At 38.2% G+C, this 19,100-nt stretch overlaps 1 protein-coding gene across 4 annotated transcripts in view; it reads right to left on the bottom strand.

The window, feature by feature from the left end:
* Positions 1-671: 671 nt before the first annotated feature.
* GDAP2 (ganglioside induced differentiation associated protein 2) overlaps positions 672-19,100 on the bottom strand; it is a 76,349-nt gene continuing 57,920 nt past the window's right edge. The window contains exons 10-14 of one of the 4 annotated variants that reach the window (XM_049879971.1): positions 18,333-18,409; positions 15,883-16,022; positions 13,351-13,405; positions 8,323-8,466; positions 674-3,872 (exon numbers count right to left, since the gene is read on the bottom strand). In XM_049879971.1, coding sequence (XP_049735928.1) covers positions 3,825-3,872; positions 8,323-8,466; positions 13,351-13,405; positions 15,883-16,022; positions 18,333-18,409 — 464 coding nt within the window. In that variant the 3' untranslated portion in view covers positions 674-3,824. The other 3 variants (XM_049879972.1, XM_049879974.1, XM_049879973.1) reach the window with 3 other exon arrangements.

Below are 19,100 nucleotides of genomic sequence, written 5' to 3'. Positions count from 1 at the left end.
TATGATATGACCTAGATTATAGGAAGAACTTCTCTTCATCCTCCTTCATGATCTCAGGCAACTGCAAACCAAGAGTCAATCATGCGCCATAAGACTGCATTAGTGCCAGTACAGTGGAAGCACCCAGCTGATTATGATGACTATAACTTGAGAACTATTATCTGAAACATACCTGGCTAACCCAATTTTAGAGGTTATCTTGTAGTCTTTTTGATCTTTAATACCATCAATCCATTATTCCCAGAACCATACAAGTCTTCTCTTTCCGATACTTCAAATCTAATAATTTGTTTATATACTAATTAATTTAAACTCTCTGTACATACATACGGAAACCCTGGTGGTACAGTGGTTAAGTGCTATGGCTGCTAACCAAAAGGTCAGCAGTTCAAATCCACCAGGCACTGCTTGGAAACTCAATGGCAGCAGTTCTACTCTGTCCTATAGGTTTGCTATGAGTCGGAATCAACCTGACGGCAACGGGTTTGGTTTTTTTGGGGGGTACATACATACACAATGTATCAAGGGAGACACAATGGGTGATCTTTAGCTTAGACTTAATATTGCATTTTTTCATTTTCCTGTTAATGATTTCAAAGACAACTAAATGATTACCTATAATTTGAATGCATTAAATGATATCTAATAGAAGACAAACAGAAATAGGCAAGCCATATTTTTCTACTAAAGTAATTATCTTCATCTTTCTCTAGAAAGGGGAGACATTTTATTCCTTTTAGACTTCAGAAATTTCATCAAAAATCTACATCCATTTTTCCTACCAAAAATATTCTAAAAATCCTGCATTGATTACTCTCAAAAAACTGCAGATGGATTCCTTTGAAAACAGAAACCGAGCATGGGCCAATGAAATAAGATATATATTGAAGAAAATAATTAACATGGACTGCTTGCTCTCTAAGTCTGAGCTTTTTTGAAGAGATCATTTTCACTATCAAGCAACTTGGACATAAATAAATTAAAAAGAATTCAAATATATGCCGAAGCTAGAAATGTACTTGTGAAAATCATACTATGCCTTGCATGAATTAATGAACTTAATATTTTGTAAGCTGTGTCTTCAGCAATTCACCTAGCAGTTGGCATTAATTAAGTTCAGGATTTGGTGGCGCTCTGAATTAACATCAGATGCTAATGGTCATCTCCACCCAGCCACCCCTTTATCCTCTAATATGTTTTTGAAAACGTTGTGAGTTATCCAGGCTATCTAGCCTTTTGGCAAAGGCAGATATATACTGAACACGACTTAATCTTTCCAATTTCATGGTCACTATGTTTCTCCTCCTAGGATTTGGTACACTGAAATAACTTCAATACCTATACTTCAGACAATTATAGAAACATGAATTTGGTCCCATATCAAATTCAGTTTCACTGAGAGGAGAGACCCTTATTTGTAGTGACCATTAAATTAGGAAATGCTACTGATATGTATATAGTCTCATACCAGCTGTATACTCTAGGGGATCAACTGCACAAGAGTCTCGGCGTACGCAGAATCCTGCTTTTGTTACTAAACATGCAGTATGAACATAGCAAAGGAACATCTTTTCAAAATTATTGCCTATAAGAAACTATATATAAATTTGCTTCCTTTCAAATGTCAAAGTAGCTTGTATTCTCCATTATTTATAGACAGAAGCGGATTATGCAATAAGCAAGGTGAGCTTGGGCTTACTTGTGCTTACTTACCAATCTGTAGTCAACAATTTCACATGGGTTTCACTTTAGCTTCAGATTAGTAAGCACAAGTAAGCCCGTGCATACTTTGCTTACTGAATCATCCACCCTTCTGTGGAGGAAGTGGTTCAGGACAGATGCCGACTTGAGGCCGCCTAGTTCAGCTTTAACACAGAAAAGTTGGCATATGTTAATAGCTGATTCTAGTGAAGAAGATACCTTAAATATGATCTACCAATTGACAGGATGAGTTTAATGCTCCAGGTTTTTAAGGCTCAAAGCTCAAGGGGTTAAAAGAGTACTATCTGAGGGAAAGCTTAACACCTGACACTTGATTGTTTGCCTGGACCTAAGGGCCTAGGAAGCAAAACAGGAAGACCTTAACATAAGCATATACAAGGAACAAGTGATTTTGATTTCTGACACAAAGCAAATGCATCCAATACCTGTAAAAGTAAAAGGTGCTTATTTAAGAAATGTAAAACCCCTTCTCGTTCATTCCGGGAAAATAAGGGATGGGGTTAACACAAATATAGGGGGATTTTCCTATCATAAACCAAGAGAAGTATGTTTCTTTTCCCCTCACTGAGGAATTAATTTGGGCATAGGGCAATGGGATTCTTGGAAGCACTGATCCTGAGCGCAGTGTAATAGAAGAGTTCCATTTTTCCTTCTGTGAACTGCCAGTGTACATGACGGGGTGAGGGAGACGGGGGTGGGTGTAGGAATCAAAAGGAATATGAAGACACATGGATGGAAATGATAACAGTTTGACCTTAATTCAAGAAGAAATGTTTAAAATGGCTAACAGATGCCTCTCGTTAAAGTGTAGCACTCAGGGAGGAGTGAGCCAGAAGAAATTCTGGACAAAGGAAGAGGTTCTCATGTTTGGGATTTGGAACTAACAGCTCTTGTCCCAAGAAAAGAAAAATCACTTCAAAGGTGCCAAGGACAAGAGGAGTGGCTTGTAGCACTCCCTCATGCATATTTATTCCCATCTAAAAACTAACTAAAGACAGTCCACCACACAAACTTCTCTACTGTTTTATCCAAAGATATCAAAACCCTTTCTAAATGCTATCCTTGGGGTACCTCTTTGAGGTGGGTAGCATAATTCTAATTTTTATTCATAAGTGAGCTAAGGCACAAATAGAGCCTGAGTGACAAAAGTGGGCTGGAAAAAAGCCAATTATCAGGTCCCTGGCTCTGTTCACTGCAACACACTTCCTCCATATTAAAGTATACAACACAAGAGACTCTTCTACAAGATGCTCTTAGAGGTGGCAGCACTAAGGACCAAACAATATTATTCATGAGTCTGGAAAGACAGCACACTCTTTAATGGTCCTCTGATGGAGTCCTGGAAGAAGCTCTTCACTTAAGAGCGCTAGTATGTGCAGCCCTTTTGAATAAGGATACCAAGTCCCCCATGGTGACAGGACAAAGGCTGAAGATACAGCCTTCTTATTCTCCCCCATTATTCGGACAAGAACAGTGGCAATCTTAACAAATCATACAATTCAAGGAACTAAGACTGGTGCTGTAAAATTCCAAGTCCTATATTTGGTAACAATTTTGCTTTTTTTGATCAGTCAGATACATTTCCACATTCTTGGTTCCAGACAATTCTCTTTTATCATAACCAAATTATCTGTATAAAATGTAAGTGGTATTAACACCAGGATCTGAAGGAAATGATGCATCTGGTCAGTGCACACTGATTATGTATTTTGAGAAATGCTTCAGTACACAAGAGAAGCGTGCAATGTTAATGAGATGATGCGAACAATTGTGGTGGCTTGTCTAATGGAGAATCCAGTGTCTTTTCAGGAAACTGAAGATACTCAAAAGTTGCTCCCCAATTTCTATTAACAACTTTCTAAAAATGAACATTTCCGTTTGATACAAATATACAAATTTAAAATAACTGTGTAGTTCCAAGTGGCCTACCATTTTTAGACTGCTTATGTGCCAGAAAATATACAGTCAATAAAAAAATACCAGAGAGGTGGGGACAAAAGACTCTCTGGATCTGTACAGCAAAAATGAATATCACTTCAATAGGTAGCGAGTCGTGGAGAAAGTGGCATTCTTGGAAACCAGCAGCACTGAAGGATGGTAGGTCACAAATCTGGTGATGGGGGATAAGGTGTATAGTAAGGCCCGTTTTCCTGTGGAAGAAAAAAAAAAAAAAAGAACATTAAGTAATAAGACCAATTTAACCGGGAATGTGAACGAGCAATTCATAGTCAATGTGATAGTGTATGTAAAATTTCTAGCCCATGTCTGGCACCGAGCAGGCCCTCAGCCATTACAGCAGTTGCACTGGGGTCAGTCAGAGTTGGTGCTAATGTAGGCAGGGGCAATAAGGATGGTAATATTTTGAAATTACAATACCACTTACAGAAATATTCTAGATGCCAGACACCTTAAAGGCACTTTTCTTTCATTATCCTTTTAAATCCTCACGTAATGCCATGAGGTGGGTGTCAACCTCATTTTACAGATGAAGAAACTAAAGATCCCAGACTGCATAATTCACCTAAGGTCACCTAGCTAGTAACCAGCAGGGCCTGAATTTGAATCCAAGTTTATTAGAATCTAACACCAGGTTCTTTTTTGTTAGACCATATGGTCTTACCGTGTGCTAAGTCTTAATATAGAATTATGAAACAACACAAAGTATCTGAGGAATTTAATAACTATAACTGTTTTTGCAAAAAGGACTCTCCTATGAGATGCCTGAGTGGCAAGCATTGTATCAATTATCGTTCTCAGGGCACTTCATTCCAGATCAAGATGGAGAATTAAATGCCAGAACATTAATGTCAAGTAGAGAAGGCAACAACTCAGTATAAGGGGAAATTTTGGGCCCTCATTTTGGCTAATTTTATCTTAACAAAAACCAAGACAGTTAACTTTATGGTAGAAGGTTCCTGGATTAGATTTAAGAGACCTAAGACTGGTTTCTCATTTTTAAGGAAGGTACTTCTTTGACAAAGAACTTGTTTTACAGTAAACCATAAACAGAAAATGTTTAGCATTAATATGAGACAATAGTTAGGAATGGGAAATGAGAAGTATGATGGAAATGGCATTGCTTTATGGTATACTTATAGTTCTCAGGGAGCATTAAGCCTTAAGCTGTTGGGTCTTGAACACAGTAGGCAGTTAAACACTATTTGAGTCACCAAGTGAATCGGGAGCTACGCCCCTCTTCAGAGCAAGTGCCCTGGAGCAGGAACTGAGAGTGGGCCATAACCGGGAAAACAAGAGAACACCTCGGAAAACCTACTTAAATCTGATCGGTATCAAAGCGATGTTTTTTAAAACTCAGGTAGAGAAAAATCCTCCAACTGGCTACATTTCTGAAAACTTGAAAAAAATTAATGAAAGCAATTCTCGTCTGTAGAATTCCCAATCAAGATCTGTTTCACCAACCAATCCTGCATCCTCAATACGCAGGAGGTTAAGCTTAGGGCAACATGCCCCGAAGAGAGAAATCTCTTGTGAAGCACATTTGAAAAGAAGCGATTCACTATCATCTTTAAGATTTCTCTACTCCACCAACATCTTTTTTGAGGCTTCTTACATCTACATTAAACTGTGTTAAACTAAGAAGGGCAAGTCTAATACTTAATGCTTTGAAACAGAGTTTCTAACATTAATCACGCACTGTGCAAGAAACTGCTGAACACTGAAATATTTTCTCTATTTCTGGAAACAATCATAGAAATCTGATGAACTGTTACCAGGCAAAACTGTCTACTCTCTCTTTTGACTATATTTATAAGAACGTTGACTAGCTCTGTTTCTGGAATGGTTCCAGCATCATTTTTACCTAGACAGATGAAAATTACCTTCAAAGGCCCCTTATAATTCTATAAAATTTCTGTTACTACTCTAAGTCATATAAGTCCAGAAAAATAGAAGCCCACCAAAACTTGCTACCAACCAACACCACTCCATTCCTTCATCAAAAAAAGAATCTAGGTGCAAGGCACAAATGAACGTGAAAATAAAATTAATCAACTCCATATTCATTTTCTTTCTCCAATAGAATTTTTAATTCTTCTTATACCTGTTGTCATCCAGTTAATTCCAACTCAGTGACCACAGAGGACAGAGTGGGACTGCCCCATAAATTCTCCAAGGCTGAAATCTTTATGGAAGCAGACTGCCACATCTTTCTCCCATGGAGTGGGTGGGTTCAAACAGCAGGCCTTTTTGTTAGCAGCCAAGCTCTTAACCACTGTGCCACCAGGGGTCCTTAATTCTTCTTAGCAAAGGAAACTGTTTCCTTGCAAGGTAATATCCAATTGCCTATCGGTATCTCTGCCTCAGTGCCCCAGGGGGCATCTCAAATCTAAAGTGTTACAAACTAAACGTAACACCTGTCTCTTCCCCCACGCTCCTGGAGGCCTTTACTTCTAAATTGCTTTGGGAAACACCACCAAGTCTCCCAAAGCAGAAACTCTGGTAGTCACCTCAGGCTGCTTTTCTCCTTCATCCCTAATCACGACTCAATCACTAAATCCTGTGAATTTTACTTCCTAAACCGCCTATTTCTACATATCTCCAAAATTTTCAAATCCTGGCCATTATTACTACCACTGCCCTCACTCTAGGGCTCTCCTCTGACTGGCCTTCAATAATAGCCTCTTCTTGTCTCCCTGCCTATAGTCTTATCCCTCTCCAGTCATTATCTAAGCTTTTATTATTGTCGACTTCCTAAATGGGAATCTAAGGACCATACTCCTTTGTGTAACACTCCCCGACAACTACAACGCCAGAGTTCTGCAGCATAGTATGTAAAACTACAGTGTCTAGTGATTTGCCCTCTGCCTGTCCCTTCCACATCACCTCCTGACACTTCTTTTGTTTCCTCCCCATTTTTATTCCTCTTTGGCCTTTATATATAGATAAATATCCCAATTTTAGAAAACTCGGGTAGTATACAGGAGCCCTGGTGGTACAGTGGTTAAAGCACTCAGCTGCTAACCGAAAGGTCGGTGGTTCCAACCCACCAGCTGCTCCATGGAAGAAAGATGTACCAGTCTGTTTGCATACGATTTCAGCCTTGGAAACCCAATGGGGCAGTTCTGCTCTGTCCTATAGGGTTGCTATTAGTTGGAATCGACTCAACGGCAGTGGGTTTTTTGTTTTGTTTTGTTTAGTATAGGTATAAAGAGGTGATCCAATGAACCAAGTGTTAGATTACAGGTTATTTAATGTGACTAATCACATTATCAATTAGTTTTATATTTGACATACAAAAACACAATAGAAAGCTAAAAGAAACATACAAAGAAAACAAAACAATAAACCCAAGCTTGACTGTGATAACGTTATAGTTGATATTTAATGAAAATCTGCTGTATAGACTCTTAAGCATATAGAAAACATGCTAGCTTAAAACAGTCCGCTGGGTTTTCTAATCAACACAAATTGGGTATTATTATCCCAGAAGGTAAATTATAAATCCAAACACTAGCTTTGAATTGTCATTCAATATTTTTACTATCAAAATGCCTTTTACTGCCTTTCACATTTCCTGCTATTAATTATTTAAGTATTAAAAAAGGTGATGTATAGTTCAAAGGAATAACAATAAGGTCATTTTTTACTCCAGGAAATACAAACTTATGTTCCCCCCCCAATATATTCAATAATCTTTGTATCTTTGATCCAGTTGCTCCAATTATTAAGTCTCCGTGCAACAGCCAAATGTGAACTTTTATCAGCCATTAGAACACATTACTTTTCACACACAGGGGAACAGAAATCATAGCTGAAGTTAGAGAAACGCTGGAGAGAAAATGTGTTGCGGGATTTAAATTTTACTGCATACATGTTGCACAATAATTAAAAAAAAAATTTTTTTTTTAGGGAAGAATAATTCATTTCGAACTTAATATAACCATCGAATACATTCCCTCACTCATGCATACGGATATTTAATCAGCATCAGTTGTATGACTAGCCTGATGAGCTTTTGGCCAAACACGTTACTTACTTTTTTAAACAAATTACTAAGGTGATACTGTGAGTATACACAATGGGACAGGACTCTGACGAAATTCAAGAGTAGCTCGTTGATTAGTGTTTAAGTAACATCATAAATGCATCTTTAAGTAATACCAATACTAATATTAGTTGATGCTCTCAAAAACATTCTACTAACTTTTAAGAAAAAAGAAACATTTAGACTAAGATAAGTTACCCGATTTATAATTAATGCCGAAAGTGGGCAACAATAAATTCTTCTGGCTCTATTTATGGAGATGAAAAGTAATCAATCTTGAGGAAATTAGGCAGAAGGATCTGTCCCAAAGGTGGTAGAAAACCAACATTATAACCAAAGACTGGCTTTAAACCCACAGCCAAAAAAATCTTCCACTGAAAAAGTATGTTTTAGCTAAAAGTCCTCTCCTGGGGCAAAGCTTTTTCCTATAGTTACTGTAGGAAAAGAACGTTAAAATGATACTATCAAGTATACTAGAACACACTTATTTACATTAACAGAATCTTGTAATGAAAGGACGCTGTGCTCATAAGCCCTACTCCACAGAATAGTTGTGGTGCTACCCCAGGTGAGGGAGAACTCCCAGTACTTCTTACCCTGGCATCGTATTCAAGGACAAAAGGAGGAAAGTCGATCTGTTCTGGAGAGATGGCAGAAAACAGCTGGTGGAGGCTGTCCACATGGTGGATTTTGTCCTTCAGTCCTGAGACAGAAAAGGTGGTGAAAAACCATGTTGACACCTGATTAATAGAAGAGGAAAAAAGAGTTTAAGCCAGTGGCCAGAACTAGAAATAAAAACACACTTTTGAATAATTATAATAGACAAAAACTGTATTTCAAAACTGAAATTGATGCCAGGAGAATCTTGCAATAGCCATTGTTTTCAAAACTGTAGTAGTTGTAATCTATTAGTGAGTTGTAGGATCAATTTTGTGGATCCTGAACAACATTTGAAAAAAAAACAAAGAAAAGAAACAACCTAGAATAACAATTACTAGGGAATATAGTAAGGGTGAGTTTTGCTTTATGAAGCTTTTGTTTCTGATATGTGTATATATGCTCCTATGTGTGTACTATGCCATGAGCACTATCTTAATTTTTTTTTTTTTTTTCATTTTAATTCTATATAAAACCAAACTCACTTGCCGTGGAGTCAATTTTGACACATGGTAACCCTTTGTGTTTCAGAGTAGAACTGCTCCATGGGGTTTTCTTGGCTGTAATCATGATGGAAGCAAATCACCAGGCCTTCCGTGGTGTTGCTGAGTGGGTTTGAACCGCCAACCTTTAGGTTACTAGCCGAGTGCAAACTTTGCGCTACCCAGGTACCTCAGTTCTATATAGCTTAGTGTTTAATTTTCAATTGTTTATAAGTCATAAATATACATTAATTTAGGAAAACTTGAATTACTCAAAAAAGATCTATCTACTTTTTAAAAAAAACGAAGAAAATTAAAAATTTGAAAAAAAGCTCCTGTGATATTTTATGAATGCTAGAGATTCTTTAAAAAAAAACCCAGCGCCATTAGAGATTCTTTTCACCCAATTATTTACATATGCAAAGCCGAGAACACAAGATCATAAAATAACATAAATAGGAAAAGACTGCTCATACGTGTACACTTAAGTAATTGCTAGAGCCAGAATCAACAACGGGTTTAAATTCTACTAGTCTGCACTCTACTAGTGAGCTTCAAAGAAGAAAAGGAATAGTGGTTTATACAAGCAGTCAATTTATTATCACTTTGGGTGCAATGGTCTGGAAAAGACCTGAGGGGTACAAAAATCAGAACAGTATGATTTGATTGTTTTATTACCCAATGATGTCATCTCATTATTTTACAGTTACAAATACTCCATTTACAGTTTTTAATTTACTATAAAATAATAGTGAAGATTTTATTATACACTGATCTTATTCTCTCCATAAACCTACCCATTGTCGTCAAGTCAATTCTGACTCATAGTGACCGTATATGACGGAGTAGAGCTATCCCACAGGGCTTCCAAGGCTGTAATCTTTATGAAAGCAGACTGCCAAATCTCTCTCTTGGAGCGGCTAGTGGGTTTGAACTGCTGATCTTTCAGCTAGCAGCTGAGCACTCAACCACTGTGCCACCAGGGCTTCTTTTATTCTAATATGCCATCATTTTCCCCATCTCAAAAAATTATGAGGTAATATAATGAATTTCACTTGGTACGTCTTGTCTCCTTCAGCTTCTGCCCAAATACAACATTTGCACTGACTCCTATCAATTCCAGTGGTGTGATGGCCAAGGGTGTTTATCCATTCTTGACACATGGAGGATAGATATTTATTGCCTCTCTAGTGTGGGAGCCCTGGTGGTGCAGTGGTTAAGCACTCAGCTGCTAACCCAAAGGTTGGTGGTTCAAATCCAGAACCCACCGGCTGCTCTGCGGGAGGAAGATGTGGCAGCCTTCTTCCGCAAAGATTTATAGCTTTGAAAACTCTATAGGACAGTTCTTCCCTGCCTTATAGGGTTGCTATGAGTCAAAATTGGCTCGACGGCATTGTTTTTTTTTTTTTCCTGCTGTTTCGTGGAAGGAGCCCTGGTGGCGCAGTGGTTAAGTGCTTGGCTGCTAACCAAAAGGTTGGCGGTGTGAACCCAGCAGCTGCTCCAGGGGAGAAAGATGTGGCAGTCTGCTTCTGTAAAGATTACAGCCTTGGAAAACCTATGGGGCAGTTCTACTGTGTCCCATTGAGTCACTATGAGTTGGAACTGACTTGACAGCAATGGGTATTTTGCTCTTTTGACAAATGCACACACTCAGGTAACCAAACCTCCTGTCAAGCTACAGCACACTTTCATCATCTCAGAAAGCTCCCTACTGCCCCTCTTCCCAGTAAGTTAAGTTTCAAAGAAGCCAAGGTGAAGTGCTTCAAGGAAGAAGTGACCCACTGTGTTTAAGGCTATAGGGAAAACAGGTGAGATAAAGACAGAAAAGTATCTGCTGGGTGTTGTAACAAAGAGATTATTGGTGATTTTGGTGTGAGTAGTTTCAGCAGCACGGTGGGATTAGGACCAGATTAGAGTAGGTTAAAATCCACGAGGAACTGGAGGTGGTAAAAACAGAACAAAGGTTACACTAAAAATTTGGTTCTAAGGTGGGGAGAGAGAAACATAGGCTTTAGTGTGTTTAGAAGCTGGTGGGGTAGATCTAGCAAAGTGGGAGAAGAAACAGAGGATAAGTGCTGAAGAGAGGCTCCTGAGGAAATGAAAACACAGCGTGTAGTTAAAAGTGTAGGCTCTGAGGGGGTTAGAAGCTGGTGAAATGGACACGAAAAGAGAGAGTGGAGGGAGAAAGCCGGCTGTCTCATTAGGGGGAGAGTAATTGGGAGTGTGTAGCAAGGTGTATATGGGTTTTTGTGTGAGAGACTGACTTGATTCGTAAACTTTCACTTAAAGCACAATAAAAATTATTAAAAAAAAAAAAAAGTGTAGGCTCTGGGATTAAATTGCCTAGATTCAAATCAAGGTTTTGCTACTTACTAGTTGGTTATCTTGGGAAAGTTACTTAATGTCTCAAAGCATCAGTTTCCTTAGCTACAAAATAGGAATACTATGACTATAACATCTCGGAAGAGGTACAGCCAGAACGCTCCTTGGGAGCAAGGATGGCGAGACTTCATCTCATGTACTTTGGGCATGTTATCAGGAGGGAACAGTCCCTAGGGAAGGATTATCATGCTTGGTAAAGTAGAGGGTCAGTGAAAAAGAAGACGACCCTCAAAGAGATGGATTGACACAGTGGCTGCAATAATGGGCTCAAGTATAACAATTGCGAGGATGTCACAGGGCCTGGCAGAGTTTCGTTTTGTTGTACGTAGGGGTTGCTATGAGTTGGAACTGACTCAACGGCACCTAACAACAACAACAACTCTATCTACTTCATAGGTGTACTGTAAAGATTAAACAAGCTGATGCAGGGGAAGAACTTGGTACACTGCCTGCACACAGTGCTCAGAAAATGTGAACTACCATTATTACTATGAGACAAAAGCACAGGCAGAGGGACTGTCCTTTGTTTAAGAAGGAACACATTTTTGTGACAGAAAAAGGAGGCAAATGACAGGAATACATGGCAGGTAAGTTTGCAGGTAGGAGGGAGGATGACAAGAGCTTCCTGAATGATGGTTTCTATTTCTTGGAGGGAAGGAGGAGGCACGGCCATCTTCTAGGAGTGAGGAGGAGATGGTTAAAACAGGGGAATGAGGAAGTGGACAGCCACTCTGGAGCACCGATCACTGAAACATCAAAGGACCTCTAGGCAGCAGTGAAGGGCTGCTCTGTCTGCTGAGGATTCCAAATTTCACATAGCTGCATGCCTTCTTTGGCAGTGCTCAGCAAACCAGATACAGGGGTGGAGAAAGTAGAACAATGCACTGTCTAAAGATTAAATTTGGATGGACAGCTATGATGAAAGGGTAAGAGGTTACAAGGGATTTTAGGTGTTGACAAGAATGGCTGAAGTGACAGAGCTCAGGTTTTAGGCTGGATAGGAGAGAAAATAAAGACAAGAAGATGACATTTTCAGAAAAAGTAAAAGAATCAAGGGACTAGACTTCTTGATGAAGTCAAGGTATAGGATTAAATACTGGGTGTCATGGATTGAACTGTGTTCCCCAAAAATCTTTTGACTTGGCTAGGTCATGACTCCCAGTACTGTGTGATTATCCACTGTTTCGTCATCTGATGTGATTTTCCCACGTGCTGTAAATCCTATTTCTATGATGTTGATGAGATGGGATTAGCGGCAGTTATGTTGATGAGGCAGGACTCAATCTACAGGATTGGGTTGTATCTTGAGCCAAATTCTTCTGAGATATAAAAGGCAGAAGTGAGCAGAGAGACATGGGGACCTCATAACACCAAGAAACAAGAACCAGGAGAGCAGAGCATCCTTTGGACCCGGGTCCCTGTGCTGAGAAGCTCCTGGGACCAGGCAAGATTGATGACAAGGACCTCCCTTCAGAGCAAACATAGAAAGTCTTCTCCTGGAGCTGGCACCCTAAATTCAGACTTCCAGCCTATCAGACTGTGAGAGAACAAACTTGTTTGTTAAAGCTTCCACCTGTGGTATTTTTGGTATAGCAGCACCAGACAGCCAAGACACTGAGGATATAATTGGGAGAAAGATAGCTACCTTCTAGCCCTTACAGATCTCACAGGCTAATATATCAGGCACAGACATTAAACAAGCAATTCCAATTAAAAACTGTTATGATAGAAGAATGCAGAATCTTACGGGACACATCAGAGGAACATCTACTAGCTGTAGGAATGGTCAAGCAAAGTTTTCTATAGAAAATAACTGTTGAGCTGAGATCGAAGGACAAGCAGGAGTTGACCATGAGCAGGGGAGAGAAAATGTGTTCCGTAGGAACAGCATGAGCTGTTGAGGCCAGGTAAAGAGCATGAAGAAGCAAAGACTGAGAGGCTACTGGCTTATAAGGGTTGTTCCCACAGATGCTGGAGTCCCATAGGCCCAAAACTGCCGCCACAGTGATGATAACAACAATTAAGATGTTCAAATATATCTTAATATTCTGGCATGAAGTGCACTTAAATTCTAGATTTAGCCAAAAGAGAAAAATGACGTACCTTTGAACGAAATGTCGGATGAACAAAATATACAGCTTTCAAATTCCTTTTGTACCTGATTCAAAAACAAACCAAAAAAAAAAAAATAAGGGTCAGTGTAAGTCATAGCTAAAACCAGTCACCATTATGGACAAGACAATTTACTCTTTGCTTGAGTACATAAATGCATTCTCATAGGAAAAAAAATTTTTTACACAGCTCTATTTTAGATATTAAGTTTTAGGTGAAATGTTAAAAACAACTGAGAGAACGTTTCATTATTTAAAGTATCTGTTTTATAGGTGACATTAAGCATTTCTGTCAACTGGGATGGAGCCACTTACAGGTGGACAAAATTAAATTCAAATTTAACAAACATTTATTGTGTGCCACTTTTTTTCATGAGGCACTAGAATCTATGGGATCAGATATACGAATTAGACAGTACAATAATTAAAATTATAGTAAAAATCAGAAACTAAGAGTTCCAATGTTCACAAATAATAATAGCAACAAGCACTTAGGACAGTACTAAGGCTTTATACTCAATTCTCATAACAACTCTATGAGGCAAGCACTATTATTGCCTTTATTTTAACCTGCCCAAAGTCACCCCGTCAGCAAGTGGTAGAGTCAGGAATTAAACTCAGGCATATGGCTCCAAAATTCATGCTCTTATTCACTACTCCATTTAGCCTCTCCAGGTAGAACATAAATAAGAGGGTGTTGCTGCTGTGTGCAGTAAAGATAATTCCAACTCATGGTGACCCTATAGGACAGAGTAGGACTTCCCCCATAGGGTTTACTATGTTGTAAATCTTTATGGAGACAGATTGCCAGGACTTTTCTCTCAAGAAGCCTCTGTGGGTTAGAACTGCCCACCTTTTGGTTAGCAGTTGAGTACTTAACCAGGATAAACCAAAAATCCAAACTCACTGCACTGGGTCAAATTCCGACTCATAGCGACCTATAAGACAGAGAACTGTCACAGGGTTTCCAAAGCTATAAATCTTTACAGAAGTAGGCTGCCACACCTTCCTCCCCCAGAGCTGCTGGTGGGTTCAAACCCCTGACCTTTACGTTAGCAGCCCAGCACTCAACTATTGTGCTACCAGGGCTCCTCTTGCCCAGGATAAAAACCTGTTGTCATCAATTCTGGCTCATAGCGAAGCTACAGGACAGAGTAGAACTGTCCCCCAGGGTTTCCAAGGAGCCACTGGTAGATCTGAACTGCTGACCTTTTGGCCGGCAGCCATGGCTCTTAATTACTATGCCTCCAGGGCTGCCTTAGTCAGGATTAAAAAAAAAAAAAAACCAAACCCATTGCTGTTGAATTGATTCCAACTCATAGAGACCCTATAGGACAAGGTAGAACTGCCCCGTAGAGTTTCCAAGGAGCACTTGGTGGATTCGAACTGCTGACCTTTTGGTTAGCAGCCATAGCTCTTAACCACCAGAGCTCCCTTAGCTAGGATAGGCAGCATTTATTTAGCTAATGATGGGCCTGGAATTTTTCAACAGACTAGTAGCCAGCATTGGTTCACGTAAGGTTAACTGAAAAGCACTTCACATAAGTAGTACAAACCCCTCATTTCACAGATGAGGACTGTTCCGAGTGAAAGAGCTGGTTAGCAGGAGAGACAGAACTACAGTAGAGTGAAGCTTTCTTACATATACAACCCACATTCAGAGAACTAAAAAGGTGGCTATTAGGTAATGAAAGCTTAAGTATACCTAGATGAGATTTAATGGGAAGAGTAAGATAGCTGGAAATTTAAGGTAATTTGCCTTCTTCGTACCTTAACTGTAAAATAGATTTTTCAATGCAATTCTTTAAGGCACTCTGATGCTACAAATAACAAAACAGCTATGAGGAGGCCAGACTGGTATTTTTATTTAGAAAATAAATTATGAGAATGAATGTTAAAGCATTACATTTATCTTTGCTGTAGTGAGGTGTCATTTATTTTCCAGTTAAAATCTCCATTATCACTTCAAAGGAAATATGCTTCAATGAAAACAATTTGCAGGTTCCAAGTCTGCAGCCTGGATTCAAGTCCAAATTGTTTATTTACTGTTGTGTGACTTTGGGCAACACATTTAATCCATCAGCGTGTTGATATTCTATTTTTTAAATCTAGGGCAACACATTTAATCCATTAGCGTGTTGATATTCTATTTTTTAAATCTAGATAATCTCTCTCCTAAAAAACTGACAGGGTCACTGAGATTAAATGAAATATTATAAATGTATTTTGACAAATGTAACAATCATATAAGTAGAAAGTACCATTTTTATTTTATACACAAATATTTGTAATGTCCCTAAACCTTTCCCAAGGTGTTTAAAAGGAGGAAAAAAGGGTACGTTGACTTTGCTTTAATGTAAAATAAGTTTGGGTTAAGGAGGGCCTATTATTAAAATATCTATGCATAATAAACATCTTTGTTACATGAAATATGCTTTTATAGACCGCACAATGTTTGCTACTGCTCAATATTAGAAAAGAAAGAGCCTATTCCCCCCCTTCATAATTTGTAAAAATAACTAACTTGATATCAACAACATCGTAGAGTTTCTTCAGGAAATCAGAGTCTAGGTGATTGTATTCACTGGTCAGTGTGTGAAAATATACTAATACATATTCCTTCACAGCAATGTGATCCATTACATGGATAAAATACAGGAGTGCCTAAAAGAAAATGGAGAAGGAAAGGTAAAGATCATTTGCCTAAGGAAAAACCCAGAGGGTTAATCTACAGTCTACGCCCCCATTACTGCAGATGACATCTCGGACTAATGAATACCAGCTCTCTTTAAAAAGAGAATCATCCCAGTGCTTACTAATTCTCATAACTGCCACAGTACAATCCCTGTGGTCTTTACTAAAGCACTAGAGGGGATCAATCGCTATCCTCTGAAACAAATCTTCATATACTCGAAAGAGTTCTTGAGTCAACTATCAGATTCCTCCTCTCTAGGATAATGGTATCAATACCGTTAAAAGTAGAATTTCTAGATTTTTAATCATCCTTGAAGTTTCTATCTGAATTCAGTCAAAGTCTCTGCAGTCTCAGACACAGTCTCATGGCTCTCATGAAATGGAGAATTACTATAAAAAGGACAACGAATGCTGTCTCACATGGCTCACTTTGAGGGCTTATTTTCTTAGCATCTTTAACGCTGATCTGAGTGAGGAAATTGAGAACAGGTTTAGTTTGCTGAGGGCAGTAGGCTGGGCAGCATTTCTAGAGCTCTGAAAGACTGAAATTTAATGTGACCCAGATCAGTTAGAGAAATATTCCATTACAAGAGGGTTGAAATCTAAGAGAACCACTGAAAACAAAGCAGAAATACAATAGAGGTAGGGCCAGTATGACCCAGTAATTTAGCTATAAACAAAGAGGAAGCTAAGTGGTAAAAACTGAAGGATTACTATAATACAGGCCATTTTCCAATTCCTCCTCAGGTGAGTCCATGGCATTAACATGACTGAATTAGCATGGATTAGGATCCAAATGCTACGGGAACAGGCAGAGGAGGGGATTAAGAAAACACATTATCTTTCCAGTTGTTAACTACTTTGGACCTTACAATATACCTCATTATTTTATATGAAATAATATGGCATGAATATCCAGAACACCATGCAAGTGCACATCAAAATTAAATGCAGAGATTTATGTGTTTATTGGTATCAACCATATTACTGATGATGAGAACGAATGTCACATTGATTATTAAGAACACAAAACAAACTACCGCAAATAGAAACTCATCTAATTTGCATCTGTTGGGTTCTCCCTCTGTGTATACGTGTACTTTTATTCTTATTTCTGTTCTTGCCAGATTCCCTCTTGGTCCTCTTCCTATCCATTCCCCACCCCCGCCTCAGGGCAACTTAGATACCCTTTTTGGTTTTAAATTCTCCATCGTTAACTGGGTTCTGGGTTTTATCGTTAACTTACAATTTTTTTCATTATAAAAAAGTATTAGTCACATAACAGAAATATTTGGAAAACAAATTCTCCCCAAAACCATGAAATACATTTTGGGATATTTACTTCATGTTTTTACCTTTGCGGAATTTCTTAAACAATTAAGGTTGCTGTATATACAGTTTAATGTATCACTGCTACCCTTATTGATATTATCTCATTAACACTTTTCTACAGTACTTGCCTCTATAACCATAATTTTTATGGGCCACAGAACATTCTACTTGTGGATGGACCATAATTACCTATTAGGAATTTAAGTTATAATTTTTTTTTTTTACTATAAATAGCCCTGTGAACAACGTGACAGGCTGAATGCTTTCATAAATTTTTTACGCGAGCATCAGTGACCCAGGGTCTGAGGGCTAGAAGCAATCATCTGTGTTTGTATAACTGTGTTTTATCTTAAAATTGTGTGAATCTTTAATATTTAAGATCATAATATTTGAATATGGTTTAGAATGACTTATCAGTTGAAGTAATTCTCCTTTGCAGTTCTAGGGAAGTAATGTTCTAAAAAAAAAAAATGTTCTAGAAAGGTCTATATATTTACCTTGTTGATTCAAGTGTCCCTCACATGAGTATTCATATTAGTGCAGTTTCAAGTTTCAGTGCCTGTATCTTGGGTTAGCTAGATCTCTGGCTTCTTTTTTTGGATAGATGCTCAACAGTTTATATATATATATATATATATATTTTTTTTTTTTTGAGGAAGGCAGAATTTGATTGGCAACACAATCATAATACAGAACAATTTCAATCAAAAGCTTGTCAGTTACACAATAATCACATTACGACATTGCAGTATTCTTGTTTCTCTTACAGAGCAAAATCAGACGCTTAACTTACTGAAATGATACACACTGGCTCAGCCAGCCTGGGCTGCTACTCTGCCAGACACACAAGTCTGTCTCATCGCATATTCTGAGCCCTCATTCCAAACTCATACCCTACTTATTTTTAAATCAACATTATTTGTGAAACAGAGCCTTTTTAGGGCTTACCTTGTCCATATCTATTAATGTTACAGGAATGTTTCTTCCAACCACCACCATCACTGTGCGACCACAGTTATCAACACCTATAAACAGGAAATGTAATCAGCACCCAGAATCTTTATTTCAAGAATATTTGTCCTGGGCTCTGAACTTATAAAAATATTCTACACAAATTTAAAAGACTGAAACCCAAGAAGTGTAAGTTTATCAGATTTCATCTTCAGATTTTTTTTCTGCATGAGAAACTTTTTTTTTTAAACCTCATGGGGTTTTGATCAGTGCCCTTACTTTTAAGATAAGATCTCTTAAAAGGTTTTCAAATCAAGGATAGCCAAAGGTAAGGTTGCAGCAAAAGTCTTTTAATAAGTAGCTTTTTGCTTAAGTTCACTGCAACTTGTAATAACATTAGTGATCAAAAACAAAAACAACAAACAAAAACCTCAACAAATCTAAATGACACTGAAATCTGAACATTAACAAGCACTGTCTGAAAAAGAAATATAATTTAAGGGGAAGAATAGGAAGCTGGGAACTTTCAACGTCTACATTACATATGCATATTAAGGCTTGAATTTTGTATAGCAAGGAAACAGTACTTTTAAAAGCAGAAAAGCTTTTTTTTTTTTAAAGATAAGGAAAAGGATACTACATAGAGGCTACGTATTTAAAGTTTTACAGGTTGAGATGTTGATTTTTAACATTTTGATGATGGGCAAAACCTACCTGCATTAGTACAAAAACATCTTATTTGTATATATAGACTGGAAGAAATCA

The sequence above is a fragment of the Elephas maximus genome, chromosome 3 (genome assembly GCF_024166365.1).
Source record: "Elephas maximus indicus isolate mEleMax1 chromosome 3, mEleMax1 primary haplotype, whole genome shotgun sequence".
In the NCBI taxonomy this organism is placed as follows: Eukaryota; Metazoa; Chordata; class Mammalia; order Proboscidea; family Elephantidae; genus Elephas; species Elephas maximus.
This window is presented reverse-complemented; position numbering and strand designations above follow the sequence as displayed.